At 53.8% G+C, this 17,049-nt stretch overlaps 1 protein-coding gene across 1 annotated transcript in view; it reads left to right on the top strand.

Annotated features, from left to right (window-relative positions):
- SNED1 (sushi, nidogen and EGF like domains 1) overlaps positions 1 to 17,049 on the top strand; it is a gene marked incomplete at both ends in the record, with an annotated part of 63,725 nt that overhangs the window by 3,735 nt on the left and 42,941 nt on the right. The window contains 3 exons of the mRNA XM_080720057.1: positions 13,752 to 14,039; positions 16,274 to 16,414; positions 16,886 to 17,048. Of these exons, the coding sequence (XP_080576183.1) occupies positions 13,752 to 14,039; positions 16,274 to 16,414; positions 16,886 to 17,048 (592 nt within the window). The remainder of the gene's footprint in view (positions 1 to 13,751; positions 14,040 to 16,273; positions 16,415 to 16,885; position 17,049) is intronic.

Below are 17,049 nucleotides of genomic sequence, written 5' to 3'. Positions count from 1 at the left end.
ATAATAGAATGCTCCTTCAAGCACTCTGTAAGAACCTTATTCTAGTAAGCATCTGTGCCCTCTTCTGGTCTTCCTGCTATTGGCTCCATGAATGTCCCTTTGTATATAATCCCCATAATACACTGTTAATATTCTGCTGTGAAAAATTATCATCTGAACAGGTTTAAAAATTAGAAAGTATTTTATATTTGCTTCCATCGTTACCATGTCCAGTCTCCTTGGGTAGACCCAAATTTCCATAAAACTATCATCCTTCTGCTTGAGGGACTTCCTGAAATGTTCTTATAGTGTAGGCCTCCTGGTATACATTATCTGATAATTATTTGTTTACGTCTAAATTTTAAAGATATTTCTGCTAAGTGTGTGTGGAATTCTGAGTTGATTGTGTGGGTTGGGGTGCTTCTGTTTTGTTTCCAGTTTGGTAAAGACAAGTCCCACTGTCTTCAGATTTGCATAGTTCCTCATGAGAAGTCTGCTGCCAATCTCTGCGTAATGCATCTTTTCCACTGACTTCTTTCAAGATTTTTCTGTTTATCGCTGCTTTTCAGCAATTTGATTTTTAGGTACATTGTTGTGATTCTTTTATATTTCTTCTGTTTGGGTTTATGCTTTGTGGGTACATAGTTATCAAAAAATTTTTAAAAACTGACACCCTCATAAATTTTTTCTCCTATTCTTTGCTCCTCTTGAAGACTTGACATCAAAGTGCATATAACTGTTCAAGACTCATTGGAACTTTCTTTTTTCTGGGTCCTTCATTTTGAATGTTTCTATTATTATGTCTTTAAATTCACAGGTTCTTTCTTCCGCACTGTTTAACGTGCTGTTAATCCCATTCAGTGTGTCTTCATCTCAGTTATTTTTTTACTGACAGAAGTTCTATTTGGATCCTTTCTGCATCTTTCTCTTCTTTACTGTCCATGTTGATGTTCTCATATTCTGAACATATTTTAATATTTATGATAGTTTCATTATTTACTCACCTTAGCAAGTAGTTTAAATACCATACTTTGACTATATACCTGCAAAGTAAACATGAAGAATGTTAAACAGATGGCAAAGTCCGAGTTCAGCCCAGTTGTTCAGAGTGGTACGGTTAGCAGTTCTGAGCCACTGAGTGAGTGAGTGGACGGACTGAGAGTGATCTGAGCCTCACTGCTGACAGAAGAGCTGCAGAGGCAGAAGAGAGAAAGCACAAGATGAAACCAGTGATTCTGTGTGGGTTTAAATCGGACATGTCAAGATACACTTGTCACATACCTGTGCACTTATGTACATAGGTGGGCTTATTTTTATTTTAGTTTTTGGTACTAAGAATTGAGCCCAGGGGTGTTCTACCTCTGAGCTACTCTGTTTAATTTTGAAACAGTCTCAGCAGGTTGATGAGAGTCTCACTACTTGCCAAGGCTGTCCTTGAACCTATGATCCTCCTGTTTCAGCCTCCCAAGTACTGAGATTACAGGTGTGCACTGCTATGCCCAGCTGTGATAGGTGGATTTGGACACTGGTACATATGTATGTGTTCATGCATACGTCCTATAGCCCCATGTCCTGCATAACAGTGCTTTGGTCACTGGCTGCTCACACTGCCATGGTGGTCCCGTAAGATCACAAAGGAGCTGAGAATTCCCCACCGCCTAGTGATGTCAGAGCCATCAGAACATCATATGCAGCGCACTGTGTGTTTGTGGTGATGCCGGTGTCTGCTAGTCATATAGAAGTAGAGCACACCAAGGGCTGGGATGTACCTCAGTGGGAGAGCACTGGCCTGGTGTGTGAGGCCCTGGGTTCAATCCCCAGCACTGTACACTCAAAGTGAAGTATGACACACGCCGTGCAGTCCATAGTACTTGATAGTGCAATGAACAGCTCTTACTGCTTTATGTTTTCCCACACTGTGCTTCTGTTATTTTAGCTGCACCCCGTCTGCTGTCTTGAAGCCATCTTAGGCTGGTAGCATGCGTCCGTGTGCCTGTGTCTCTTGCTGGCATCAAGAGGCCGTGTCTAAGCCATCTAGGCATGCGTAAGTGCTCTCTGTAACGTTTGCCCAGTGGCAGAGTTGCCTAATGATGCCTTTCCCAGAATGTGTCCCGTGGTTAAGTGGTGTATGACTGTGTTTCCTAGCTCTGCCCACTGAGAAATGGAAACGGTAGCAGCCAGTGAGCACCTCCCCCACTCAGATCTTGGTTTCTAACTACCAAGAGCCCCTGGAAAGAACAGGCTCTTTGGAGATTCTAGTTTGTGGCAGGAAAAAGACACCTTGTGCCATAAAATGAAGATGTGCTTAGAGAAGAATGGAGACGTCAGGACACAGGCCACTGGAAGGGGCTCCACGAGCCGTGTCTGGAAAAACTGACCCGTAAGTAAATAATGGCGCCGAGCATGGTGGTGCACGCCTGTGATCCCAGTACATGGGAGGCCGAAACAGGAGGATCACATGTTCAAAGCCAGCCTCAGCAATTTAGTGAGGCTTTCAGCAACTTAGCAAGACCCTCCCTGTTTCCAGATAAAAAAATGAAATAGGTCTGAGGGTATAACCCAGAGGTAGAAGGCCTCTGGGTTCCATCCCCAGTACCACATAATAAATAAATAAATAAATAAACAAACAAGCAAACAAACTCACAGGTTTAATCTGCTAAATAAAGGAGGATCCGTGCATTCACAGTGGCGTAGGTAAATAAATGACTAAACATCTAAATGGGGAGAAAGTAGTACTAAATACTACGGCATCCGTGTTGAATTTCCGGTTTGAGTCTTTGTATCTGCTCACACGTCCTTGTTTGTGGGAAACATACGACACAATGACTGGGGTGAGGGTCATCTTGCCTGCAGCCTGCTCTAAGCGGTTAGGGGAGATGGGCTCCTACTGACTGAGGTGGGAGAGAGAAAGCCAGCGCAGACAAGGGCTGGCACTCCGCGAGTCACGGTTCCCTGACATTTCCGGAAGTTTGACATCACATGATGTGACCAGAATGAAGGCCCTTGTGAGCACCGTGCCCCTGACCACCACCTCCCCGCCAGGCCTGCGCTGCCCGGCAGCCCTGTCTGCCCGCGTGCCCCGCTCCCCAGCCGCTGGAGGCGGTGTGACGCTGGACCTCGGGTGTGGAAGTGATGGGCGCGCGTTGTTGCGGACCTCCCACGTGCGCCTGCTGTCCCCACCCCGGCTCCTTGCTGGGCCTGCCTCCGTAGCAGCCCCGTGTCTTCCTTCTGTGCTAGGAGCTTTCTGTCTGTCTGTCCACCGTGCCTCCAGAACGTGCCAGCTCCTCGGAGGTTCTGGTAAATAATTGTTACTCATTTCCTGACGGCTGGGATGTCACATCCATAATTCCATCACAACTGTGAATGGCTTTCTTCCTAAATAGCTTGTTTTCAAGCTGTTTGGAGCTTTATCGAACCAGCTTGGGGTTGTCATCACAGACAGAGTTCTGCGTTTGCACGTTTCTCTTGCTGTTAGTTCATGCCTTAAATTTGTTGTGCAGCTGTGTTTTTTGTTGTTGTTGTTTTGTTTTGTTTTGTTTTGTACTAGGGATTGAACCTGGGGCATTCTACCTCTGAGCTATACCCTCAACCCTTTGTACTTTATGAATTTTTGTACTGAGAATTTAACAAGGGCATTCTACCTCAAACGTATACCCCCAACACTTTTTAGATTTTATTTCAAAACAGGGTCTTACTAAATTGCTGAAGCTGGCCTTAAACCGGAAATCCTCCCATCTCAGCTTCCCAAATATTAGGATTACTGGGGTACACCACCATTCCCATTTTTTAAATTTTGAAACAGGGTCTTTCATACTAGGTTTCTGAGAATCTCATTAAGTTGCTGAGGCTAGCCTCAAACCTGAAATCCTCCTGTCTCAGCCTCCCAAGTACTGGGATTACAGGTGTGCACCACCACACCCAACTGGCACCACAGTTTTTAACCACAAATAACATTCCACCCTAGGTGTGCACTGTAAGTGGCTTAAACCAACCACTGGCGGTTGACTTGTGTGCCGGCATCTGCCTCTCCAGAATTAACCATGCTGTGGTGTGATCTGCCCTTCGACACCTTTGTGCAGGGCCCCCACCTGACAACCGGTCCCCCCCAGAGGGCTCCCTGGCCGTAGGCAGGGGCTCTGCAGGGAGCCTCCCTACTGTGTCCTGCCACCCAGAGGAGAAACAGTCACATCTACACCTCTTGCTAGTGAAGGTGCCACAGAAGCCCAGAAGTGCCCCTCCCTGGCTCTGGCACCCAGTGAGGACAGTACACCCCAGGGTAGGACTTTGTGTGCCATGTCCAGGATCACGGAGGCACCGCACATCTGAGGTCAGGGTGAGCCTAGTGCCTGCATTTCCTCCTGTGTCCCCGGGGCCCGTTCAGGGTCCATCCGAGCATCACTACACCTCCCAAAGGTGGCCCGCCCCCGTTCTGTGCTGTGAGTGGCCCTGAGCCCCTAACCCATCCCAAAAGCTCCAGACGTTTCCTGCCACCTTGTTATGGTGAAGGGGTGGCCAGAGAAGCTGGTCCCGGGCCCGGCCGCTGCACTCGTGTAGACTTGGCCTCCAGGCAGACAGGGTCCTGCTGGTCCTACTGGTGAGGGAAGGGGGGGGCAGACCCAAGGACAGACTATGGAAGAGCCTGGTCCTGTGGATAACACCATGCACGTCTACACCAGCAGATAGGGTGGGGGCACAACGTTCCCCAGGCTCAGAGCCTCAAACCTTTAAATTGGCTCTTTACGAAGCAGGACAAGTTATCACTCTGCCAGACACATGTCATTTATTAAGCACCTGCTGTGTACAGCCACTGCTCTCTCCCCAGTGCCTGGCATCCAGCTCGTGCTTGGGTTCCCTGGACTCTGTGATGAGTAGGACTGGGACAGTGGGCCCCGGACCCTGACCCTAAACCTGCACAACCGACAGCCTGATCTTCATGTCCTCTGAGGTTGTGCAGGGGCTCGCTGAGGGTCAGACGCAGCCCCCTGGCCCCTGAACTAGGCTTCAGCAAACATTTCTGCTGCCGTTCAGAGGGGGTGGAGGGAGGCCAGCCCTGGAGACCATGAGGGATGAGACCTGGGATAGCGTCCTGGAGGAGTGGCCCTGTTCCCCAGAGTCTAGCTGGCGGCTGGGGTCCCTGGTGTGTGGGGAACATGGGACGTGCCAGCATGGCCTGGAGCCCGCCTGTGGCTGCAGCTGTACAGGGGTGCAGGGTGCCATGAGGAGCTCTTCCATCGGAGCAGGGCCAGGCCCTGGGCACAGCAGCCAGCAGTGAGGGATGGGGTGAGGGTACCCCGCAAGGTGGGCCCACTGCCCGTGGGCCAGGTGAGTCCAGGGGGCCTTGCAGAGCTGGGTTCTGTTCCTGCTGAACATGAGACTGGAGGGCACCTGGACAGGTTTGTACAGAACAGGACAGGAGAGAGGAGAGGCAGCCCTAGGACCTCACTGCCCAGTCCAGCCTGGGGCCCAGCGGAGGCCCTGGGTGGTAAAGGAGGCAGGGAGGGGCTGGCCCTCTACCCTGGCCTCCCCACCCCTCCGCCTTGGGCCCTCAGGAGATGGCCCTGCCAGCCCTGGCGTGGCCCTCCCCTTGTAGGATACTAAAACCCTCTCTGGTGACTGCCGCCGGGGCAGCTCCCTGAGGCCCAGCCCTGCCGGGTGCTCAGCCAGGGCCAGCCCTCCTCCGGGGCCAAGCGTGAAGCCGGCTGGCCAAGGCTCTGTGCCCTCTGCCCGGGTGCCAGCCCCCTCCATGCCTGTGGGAGGAATCCTAACCACCCGGAAAGCTGCCAGGAAATAAAAGACATGCCTGCATTTTTCAAAACAAGCTTATTAAATGCCTCGGGGCTTTATTGTTTGGTTCTTGGCAGAGAAGATGCAGCGGGGAGCCGAGGTGCCACCTTTCTGATCTGATGTTGGCAGCGCTGGGCACAGCTCCGCCAGCACCTGGGGCCTCCTCTGAGCGCGCTGGGACCCTGTCCCCTCCAGGCCCACTGGTCCAGAGTGCTTCTCGCCCGCAGCCGCAGCCACAGGCAACCAAGCCCAGGCCACAGGGGCTCCCTGGCGTGTCTCTGGGGTTCTCTGGCTTCATCCAAGTTGGAAAGCTGGGTGCACCACCTCTCTCTGCTGCCTGCCCTGCACTGGTCCCCGCAGGTCCTGGCCCTCAAAAAGCCACCTCCAGGCAGCTGACCAGCGAACCCCTACCCCCACCAAGAATCTCAGTCTGCTGGAAGGGGACAGAGTCCCTCCACGGCCAGGCACCTGGCCCTCAGCGCAACCCGGGAGGAGGAGGGGGCACAGCTGGGGTGAGGAGCACACACACACACACACACACACACACACACACAGCCCCACTCGGCTGTCCAACTCAGACTTCACTAGGCTGCCGGCATGAGACCTTCCCAGGAACTCATGCCACCGCCCTGGACCATGACTCCCAGGTGGCTGGGAGGAGGCCAGCGCCAGAGCTGACCACGAGCCTCAGGCCCAGAAGAGACAGGAGGTGGCCCGGGATGGCAGGAAGGGCAGGGCGGGAGCCCGGCCTGCAGACCCTTCAAGAGCACCACCTCCCTCCCTGCCTGGGGTGGGAGGTCCCTGGGTGCTGCTGCGAGTGTATGAATGTGGCTGGTTTGAAGGCCGGCCAGCTGGCTCAGGCCCTAGACCCCAGCACTGGCTTCAACACCAGGTTTCCGAGGTGCCAGCAGCTGAGCAGGTCCTGCCTTGCCAAGTGAGGACTGGGACCATCTCAGTGCCTGGCGCCCATGCCCATGGCTCCCGGGCAGCCTGCAGGGCTGCACTCCAGCCCCTTATCCTTGTTTCCCTCCTTTATACTGCCTGTTATGAAGCGCTATTGCAAGCTCAGAAAACAGTAACAAAATTGACATCTTTGGGAAGTAGCCTGTGCCCAGCCCTGAAGGAGAAGGGCCCCAGTGCCAGGTGGACAGGCTGCCACGCGGCTCCCAGCACCCCTGGCCCGGCCTCACTCCCTACCCACCACAGAAAGTACAACATTCCATCTGCAGGAAGGAAGTCCAGGAGGCCCCTGCCCAAGTGAGGGCGCCTGTGGTCCTGGCAGAGGAACAGGGCCGGCTTGTTCTGCGTCCTTCCTGGACCCCAGGCCTGAGCTCAGGAAGAGGAGGAAGGCGGGACTCGGGAGGGGGCCTTAAGAAGAGCATGGAGGGGTGCTGGTGGCCATCCTCAGGGACCTCCCAGGGTGGACCCACCCCATGGCTCCTCCTCCATCCAGAGGCACCTTCCCACCCGTGACCTCTAGTCTAACTCTTTCCTTCAAAACACGTGCAGAAAAGGGTTCTTGGTAAATGTGCAGGAAACAAGCGATGGACTTCAAACCCAGAGCGCCCGCTGAGGCCCAGAGCTGCCAGCCCACCCAGCCTCCAGCCAGGCACCCCAGTGCTCCGCCTTCTCTCCCTGGCTTGGTCTAGGGCCATCTTTTGCTACTTTGACTTACAGTAGAAGACATTTGGGGTTGTTGCTAGTTTTAATTTTAAAGATTCCAACTTCATTGAAATACAGTTGGCGGATAAAATTGTCTATACTCAGGTTACTCAAGGTGATGTTTGATATACATCCACTGTGAATGGTCTCCATGACCAAATGCGTTAACACCCTGGCCACAGTCACCACTCAGGAGGATCTAGTCTCTTAGCAGACCTCAGGTAAACAATCCTGCCTGATTAAGAGAGCTTCTTCCTGCAGAGGAGACCCCAGACTCACTTGTGTGGAGCTGAAAGGGTGGACGGACCCTTTGGCCTGCACTCCTGCCTCCCCTCTCACTGCCGCCCGAGTGGCCTCTTCTGCCCTCTGTCTGAGTCCAGCGTTCTCAGAATCCACATAAAGGGAGGTGGTGTGGCGCTTGTCTTACTGTGGCTGGTTTATTTCACCTAATATACTGTCCTCTGGGTTTAACCATATCGTCTCCAATGGCAAGATTTCCTTCTTTTTATGGCTGAATAGTGTGTGTGTGTGTGTGTGTCTTCTTCCGCCAGTGGATGCTGAGGTTGATTCTGTATCCTGGCCGTACTGTGTGCTGCTCTGTGACCGTGTGAACGGGGTGGCGGTGGGGTGTCTCCGTGAGGCGCTGACTGCATCTCTGTGGGTATCACCCAGAAGTGGGATGCTGGGTCTGTCATATGGTAGTTCTGCTTGTAATTGTTTGAGGTGGGGCTGTTCCTAGTTGTAGGCTCCTCTTACATTGTTTCTGGAAGCTCCTGGAGGCGCGTCCCCACGCATACAAGCACACATTTGTGACACCCACCTGGGGCCAGGCCGGGTGCGTGGCATGCCGGTCCTGGGCCCTGCTGGACGCAGAGCATGCAGGAGCCCCGGTGCCTGGCCCTCGCCGCACATCCTCAGCGTGGGGCAGGCAGCCTGGCATCCCTTTAAATGAGGCTGAGCAGGCACGTCTGTTTACCATCAGATGCTCTCCCTTGTGAGGTGACCAGCTCTTTTCTATGAGTTACTTTTTTTCCTTATTGACGGACAGGGTCATAAAACTAGACTGTAGCCGGGCGTGGTGGCACACGCTTGTAATCCCAGCTTTTGGGAGGCTGAGACCAGAGGATCGCAGTTCAAGGAAAGCCTCAGCTACTTAGTGAGGCCCTCTGCAACTTAGTGAGACCCTGCTTCAAAATAAAGAATTAAAAAAATAGGGCAGGAGGTGTAGCTCGGAGGTTGAGTGCCCCCGGGTTCTATCCCCAGACGCGCAAAAAAAACAAAAACAAAAAAAAAAACCAAAACCAACAACAACAACAAAAAGCAAGCTGTAAGCGTTTCAGATCTTGCCCACCCTTTATTAGAGGTGCTCGCAGGTCCTTGATTTTGTTTACCACTGTAAATGGTATTTTTTCTTTGATCGCCTTCCGTTGCTGATGTACGGAATTACAAAGGACTCCTGGTGTTCCTGACTCCATCCCACAGTCTAAGCAGATCTCTCCCTGATGTGAAGGAGTTGCCCATCTGCGGTTTCTCTTGGACTTTCACATTCATGTCCTGGGCAAACTCAGCCTGCGGTGCCCCTTCGGGATAGTTGGTTTTTAAGAGAGTTTTAGCTTTTGACTCGTTTTCTCGCCCGGCTGTTGCTTGAGTCTGTGAATCATCTAGCAGAAACGGTGCCAGCGGAGTCCTTGACTTGTTCCTCATCTCAGAAAGAAAGTGTCCTATGTCTCAGAATAAACACAGCCTTTGCTGTGTCTCACCAGGTTAAGAATGTCCCCGACCAGCCGGGCGTGGGGGCACACACTTGTCATCCCAGCATTCGGGAGGCTGAGACAGGAGGATCTGGGTTCGCGGCCAGCCTCAGCTACTTAGTGAGGCCCTTTGCAACTCAGTGAGACCCTGCTTCCAAATAAAGAATTAAAAATAGGGCTGGAGATGTCACTCAGAGGTAGAAGGCCCCCGGGTTCCATCCCCAGTACCAAAAAAAAAAAAAAAAAAAAAACAATCCAAGTCCCTGACGACCCACTCTCTGGGGATTTTTATCGCTGATGAGTGTTGACTTTCATGAAATACGATCTCCACTCCTGTTAAGATGATCCTACGGTTTCCTCCTTTGGTCTGCTGAAGCCAAACATTCACCAGCGGTGCGCTGGGTGTCCTGCCGCGGTCCTCAGCGGCCCGAGGGCTTTGGTCCATTTTGGCTTGTGTAGGTCCTGGCCTTGCGTTGAGGGCAGAGTCCTGCCGTCTCCACCGCCCCACCTCTGACGACGCTGCCCCGCGGCCTGCCTTGTCTGATCCTCATTTGACCACACCAGCGTTCCTTTGGCCAGCATTTAGACAGTTTGCCTTTAAGTTGGACCGTTTAATTCATTCTCAGGGGATGTGGGGCTGTCAGGCCACCGGCACCTGTTGGCTCCTGGGGTCGCCACGCCGTGGGCGGTTCTGAAACCCGCGACTCCTCAGGCCTCACTTTCCAGCACCTTGGTCTCTTACCCAGAGTGAAATTGCTGAGCCGAGTGGCACTCCCACACTTAGTGTTCTGAGGGACCTTCCACCTTCAGGCCCCCCAGCCGTGCAGGAGGCTCCGTTTCTCCTCGTCCGTGCCCAAGCCTCACTTCCTGGGATGTGTTTGTCTGTCGTCTGTCTGTCTGTCTCCAGTCGCCATCCCAGTGGACGTGTGGTGGTGTCTCTCGTAGCCCTGACTTGCATCTCCCTCATGATTAGCTGCTCAGCCTCCTTCCCTGGGCTTGCCGTCCACTCAGACGTCTTCTTTGGAGAAATATCTTCTGCAGTCCTTGGCCTATTTTTTTTTTTATTTTTAAGAGTACATAATTTTTTTATTGAGAAGACATTTAAGTCAAATCATAGTACTTCCACTGTTCTGACAGCCTTTTCATCTGAGGATTGGGAGGCACCGCACACAGGACACAGACTCGGGTCACACACCACCGCGAGCCGCTCAGTGTGACTACCGGATCCCACACCTTGCAGCACCATGACCTGCCCCACATTTTAAATTCAGAGAAGCCCAGACACTTTAGAAGACGTTTACAAGTGTAATGAAGGAAATAGCAAAATGTTTCAATCATGGTGTTAAGAGCGTTCTTTCTGGCACAGTGTAGAAGAAGGAGCGGCTGGCAATCTCTGTGTCACAGAAAGGAAACTTGAAGAAAACATGAACAAAAGGCTCCCCAAACCTCCAGTGACCCCTGAAGTGAGGCACACAGGCAGCGAGGTGCACCCCAGAAGTCTCAGGGTCTCAGGAGGGAGCCGTCAGTATTCGATGTTGGCACCAGTCTACTGTTTTGGTGTTTTGTTTGTACTGGGGGGTTGAGCCTGTGGGCATTCTTCCTCTGAGCTGCACTTCCAGCCATTTTTATTTTTTATTTTGAAACAGGGTTTCACTAAGTTGCTGAGAATCTCACTAAATTGCTGAGACTGGCCTCAAACCTGCAATCCTCCTGTCTCAGCTTCCCAAGTGCTGGGATTCTAAATGTGCGCCATGCCTGGCTCCATGCTGCTGTTATGAAACACGAACACAAACGCTATTATCTTTGGTATTCCTGCAGTGTTTTCATTTATGAGTAAACCTGCAGGAAACACTCGGTTTCCATCAAAGCAAAGTAGCAAGGGAGCAGGGTCCTGTGGGTGATTAGGCCCTGGTGCCTCTTCTGGATTGGGCCGCTTCTGTCTAGTCGTTGGTTCTCAGGATATTCTGGTACGAGTCCCTTACCGGACCTATGACTTGCAGATATTGTTTTTCCATCCTGTGGCCGCCCTTTCCCTTGTTGATGGCGTCTCTTGACACACACAGTTTGTCAGGCAGCCCCATTCTCCATGTCTTCTTTTGTTCTGATGCCAGTACCTTTGGCATCAGAGCCAAGAGTCCCTGCCAAAGCCAATGTCCTGAAGCTTTTTACTGTGTTTTCTTCTTAGAGTTTCATAAAAGTTTTATCTGCTACACTTGGGTCTTTAATCTATTTTGAGTCAGGTTTTGTACACAGTATTAAGGGTTCAACTTCATTCTTTTGCACACAAATATTCAGTTTTCTGAGCACCATTTGTTGAAAAGATGGTCCTTACCCCACTGACTGGTCCTGGCATCCTTTGAAAAAAGTCGTTCTATTTCTTTTTTTTTTTTTTGACGATTTAAAGAAGTTTATTAGGAAGATAGAAATACAGAAAATAGAAATACAGCCCCATGCCAGAGTGGCATGGAGGGGTGACTCGAATGAATATACCCCAAAGTCGTTCTATTTCTTGTCTAACTTTTTTTTTTTTGGTGGTGGTACTGGGGTTCCTGGAAGCCCTTCTACATCCGGGCTACACTCCCAGACCTATTTTTATACTTTTTAATTTAGAAACAGGGTCTCTGAAGCCAGCACACACAGCTGGCTTCGAACCTGCACGTGGGGATTACAGGCGTGTGCCACCACGCCCGGCAACCTTTTTTTTTTTTCTTTTTTTTTTTTTTTTTTTTTTGAGATAGGGTCTTGCTAGGCTGCCCAGGCTGGCCCTGAACTTGAGGTCCTCGGCCCCGGCCTCCTGAGTAGCGGGCTCACAGGTGCGCATCACCACGCCTGGTTAAGGGTCTGTTTCCGGGCTCGCCGTTCTCTCTTCGGTCTCTAAGTCTATCTTTATACCAGTAGTGCATTGTTTTGCTGTCACTTTGGAGTAAGTTTTGAAATCTGGAAGTGTGAGTCCTATAACTCTCTTCTTACTTTACATTTTGACTACTGTCTTGATGAGATTTTAAAGCTGGCCACTTACTCTTCGAACCCAGTTATTTTAGAGCCTGAGTTTGCTGATGTTTCTCTCTTTCTGCTGATTCCTGTTGGTGGTGCCTGGCTTTCTTGTGTGCCCGGTTACCTGTGTGTCCAGGATTTTGTACAGTATTTTCAGGGGTACCTGGAAGCCGAGGCAATGGCACCCTCCTCCAAGCACACTTCCCTAAGGCAGGGAAGCTGCCAGCCTGGGCCCACCGTCCTACACCGGGGACTCAAGTCCCCTGGGGCTGCTGCTCTGGTTCTCCCTGACTGACCTGGCTCAGCTCGCAGGCGTATCGGGCTTCCTGACTGGGGCTAGCCCTGAACTTTCACCGTTCCCTCTCCTTCCTTGAGCTACTAAAACTGCAGTCCCGCTCAGGAGCAGTGTGAGTGGCAAGCCTCCATGGCCGCCGTCTCCGCGGGCCCTAAGCAGCCTCGCTGGCTTGCTCAGCCTGGCGCGTGCGTCCACCCTTGCACCCAGCCCAGCCATGCAGTATGTCCTCCCCAGAGGGAGGTCCAGGGCCTTTCCCAAAGGCCCAGTTCTGAGCACGTTTTCCCCGGCATCGAATGATAAACAAGGTGGACCCCATATTGGGATGGCTGACACAGCACCACGCGGCCGCCATGAGCCAGCGTCCCGTTCACTCAGCCGCTATAATACAATGCCTCAGACGGGGCATCTCATAAACAACAGGAGCGCCTCTACCTTGGCTCTGGAGATCAGCAAGTCCCTGATCCAGGGGCTACCTGCTTCCGGTGCTACAGAGGCCTGCTTGCCTGTCCTTGGGTGGCCTTCTGTGTCCCGCACACAGGCCTCTCTTAGAAGGGCCCTGATCCCACTGGTGGGGGTCACCCTCATGACCTCATCACCTTCCAAAGGCCCCGCTTCCTAGCACATCACTGGCGGGGTGCACATGTGAATTCGGGGGTGCACATGTTCAGTCTGTGGCCGCTGCATAAGCTGAGTCTCACAAATGAGGGAAGCAGGAGCACAGCCAGCGGTGCCCTCAGGCCTGAGCCCTGCCTGCTGGATGCAGAGCTGCTGCACAGGCCCCGCTCTCTGAAGCCTCCGGGGCCCCCACTGACTGGAGGCCTGGGCACAGACTCCCCACTTGGCCATCTCGGCCCCTCCCGAGCCCCCAGACTGCCATCCTGCCCCTCCTGTTCCCCTTCCAGGCCCGGCTCCCTGTGGGCACTGCTGCGCCCTCCGAGGTCCCTGGCTGAGGTTTTGCTGAGGAGCCGGGCTGTCAGGCAGGGCTGTGTGTCTGTCTGTTGAGGCCAAGTCCTCGCTGGGCCTCATGGTGGAAGCCCAGGGCCGGGCAGTCCGCAGATCATTGGGTCCCCCGTAGGTCAGAGCCGGCCTGGGCACACGGACTGCCTGGGTTGGGGGCGGAAGGGAAAGGGCACATGGTCCCGGTTCAGGCCACGGTGCGTCAGCTGCCCTCCGGTGCCTGCCCAAGGCTGGCTCCCCCTCCCAGACTGCCCGGGTGGGGACGGGGAGGCCGCGGGGCCAGCCACCTGCCACAGCCCTGGTCCCTCCCCGTCGGCTCTGTCTCGCAGGTAAACAACAATGGCGTCATCTCCTTCCTGAAGGAGGTCTCTCAGTTCACACCCGTGGCCTTCCCTATCGCCAAGGACCGCTGCGTGGTGGCCGCCTTCTGGGCAGACGTGGATAACCGGCGGGCGGGCGATGTCTACTACCGCGAGGCCTCCGACCCCGCCACGCTGCGCAGAGCCACGGACGACGTCAGGCGCTACTTCCCCGAGCTCCCAGACTTCTCTGCCACCTGGGTTTTTATCGCCACGTGGTACCGAGTGACCTTCTTCGGAGGCAGCTCCTCCTCCCCTGTGAGTCGCAGCCTGCGGCCTGGGAGGGGTGTCTGGCTAGGATCCCCACTGAGGCAGGTCAGAGACGGTCACTGGGTCATACTGGGAGGAAAACAGACCTCAAGGCCCAAGCCTCTTAGCTGAGGTCACAGGGCTCGGGTGTAGGAGTTGGAGCCTGGCCTTCCCCGCCCCAGCACACGGAAACATCGCGCACCCTGCCCAGTGGCTCGCACGCTGGGGACTTCAGGCAGACGACGCAGGTCGGGAGGGGCACCGAAGGGGTCCCGCTGGGGTGTTCTGCTTCACCCCTCAATAAGGGCAGCCAGCAGGAACACCAACACAGGAATTCCTGTGGCCGCCCAACACCGCACCCAGACAGTGCTAAGCTCTCAAGGAAGCAGCACCGTGGTGCCCAGGGCCTGCTCACACATCTCCATGAGCACTCTTTAAAGGCGCCTTCCGAGGGCTGCTGTCAAGGGATGGGAAGCAGCCCTCACCAAAGCAAAGAGGACGAGTGAGGGGCACAGCCGGTAACCCAGACGCCACGCAGATGTCCAGCGGCACCTACAGGAGCCGGCTCCCCAAGGCAGGGTCCGCCTCGCGTCCGCTGCCCCTCCCCGCTCACCTCTGGCCCTCACCCTCCACTCCCCACAGGCCTGGCCCTCCACTCTTGGTTTCTGTCTTCTGAGTGGTAGCACTCGAGCTTGATTCCCTGAAGCGGAGAGCTTGGTTTCCTGCATCCGCTTTTATTTAAGAAAGTAGCTGGGCAGCTCCCCTCCTTTCTGAGGAGACAGGTGGCCCGTGTGGCCTGGGTGCCTCAGCAGAAGCAGCTGACACGCCTCTGAACCACATCGGCCCTCAGCAGGTGCACCTACATAGGCACATTTGCGGGGACCCCGCACCCCAGCTAAGCGCTAGAACCATCGTTTTCCTTCCCTGCGACAGTACGGGCTTTTCTGGTTTCTGGGGATGTGGGATTTGTTCTAGTATTATTGGCTACTTGGAGCCTACTGTGATGTCTCTGTTCATACGTTTGCCCATATTTCTGGAAAACTTTTGGTCTTTTCTTACCGGTCTGTAGAGACTCTTCTGGAATCCAGGGTGTCAGTAGCTTTATCTGCCACATGCTAAGTTCACTGCCGTTCAGCTGGATAGTACAGCACCTGTTCCTGAGGCTTCCTGTACTCGAATGCATAAGCCTCTCTTTTGGCTTTTATTGTTAATTAATATCACACCTTAAAGTCTTTTACCTCCCAGCATTCGGGAGGCTGAGACAGGAGGATCACAGGTTCGAGACCAGCCTCAGCTACTTAGTGAGTCCCTCTGCAACTTAGACCCTGTTTCAAAATAAAGAATAAAAAAAAAAAAATGGGCTGAGAGTGTAGTTCAGAGGTGAAATGCCCTGGGTTTCATCCTCAGTACAAAAAAAAAAAAAAAACCCTTCCTGGATATGCTATACACATTGGCGTATTTTTTTCTTCTAGAATTTTTATGGTTTTATTTTTTAAGATTTTTTTTTTTTTGGTGGTGGTACTGGGGTTCCTGGAAACCCTTCTACCTCCAGGCTACACTCCCAGACCTATTTTTATACTTTTTTATTTGGAAACAGGGTCTCTTAAGCCAGCACGGCTGTGCGAACCTGCGCGATCCTCCTGTCTCCACCTCCCAAGCACAGGGATTACAAGCGTGCACCACCCAGCTTATTTTTTAAGATTTTATTTTACACTCATACTTGGCTAGGGATTTCTTTCCATATGCAGTATAAAGGAGGGTCCTAATTTTGCATTCTTCAGAGAGTTTTCTATTTGTCCCAAGCTCATCTCTGAGCCATCCTGTCCTTCCCCCATCTGAAATGGCACCTCTTATACACACAATTCCCAGTCCAGTGTGTTCTGGATCAGAGCTCATAGCAGTAAAAGCTGCTTTTTCCTCCCTCCCTCTCCACCTTCCTCATTTTCCTTTCATGCTCTGTTCTCTTTGCACAGGAGCTCCTGTGGCTCTGGCCCTGTGAGCACTAATCTGTGTGCCCCAGGCCTGCAGGAGCTGAGCCCCAAGGGCAGGGACTGCGTCTGCTCCGTCTGCTCCGCCACTGGCTCACTCCAGGGGGAGCAAGAGGGGACTCTGTGCCCAGGCACTCGGGCAGATGAGGCCTCCAAGGTCCACCTTGCTGTCCAGGAGGGACAGCCATGGAGCCAGGGCAGGACCTCAGAGCGGGTCGGGGGTTGCAGGCCCCCATCCAGCCCCCTCCTCGGCAGGTCAACACGTTCCAGACGGTGCTCATCACCAATGGCAGGTTCTCCTTCACCATCTTCAACTACGAGTCCATCTCCTGGACCACCGGCACCCACGCCAGCAGCGGGGGCAACGCCGAGGGCCTGGGGGGCATCGCAGCCCAGGTAGGCCAACACGGGCTGGCGCTCGGTGTTCAGGGGCTCTGTTCACCCCCAGGACTGTCCTGAGCTGAGGAGATAGGCTGGGCTCAGAGCAGGCAGAACCCCCAGTGCTCTGCAGATGTGGCCACCATGGGAGATGTCCAGTGTCCCCCACTATCCTCAGAGCCAGAGGCACCTGCAGCTGCACGGCGGCAGGAAGACCCCACCCAGCATGCTGCGCCACCCACCTCCTTGCCCCTACTTCCTCTTGGGGTCGCTCTTGCCCAGAAACCCAGAGGTGAGCCCTGCAGGAGTGTGGGAGGGGGCCAGGGCAGCGCTCTCCTAGGCTGGAGGGACTGTTGGCTGTCAAGACCAGCACCTATGGAGTCCCCGGCTTACGAGGCCGTCTCCCCCACCATCTTTGGCCCTGTCCACCTGGGGAGGAGTCTCAGGAACCCTAAGGAGACCTGCCCCCCTCACTACCCCCACCCCCAGGCGGGCTTCAACGCAGGAGACGGGCAGCGTTACTTCAACATCCCCGGCTCGCGCACCACGGACATGGCCGAGGTGGAGACCACCACCAACGTGGGCGTGCCCGGGCGCTGGGCGTTCAGAATCGATGATGCCCAGGTGCGCGTGGGGGGCTGCGGCCATACAAG

This window comes from Muscardinus avellanarius, assembly GCF_963383645.1.
Source record: "Muscardinus avellanarius genome assembly, chromosome: 2".
Classification (NCBI taxonomy): Eukaryota; Metazoa; Chordata; class Mammalia; order Rodentia; family Gliridae; genus Muscardinus; species Muscardinus avellanarius.
Note: the sequence above shows the minus strand (reverse complement) of the source record. Positions and strands in the feature narration are given on the sequence as shown.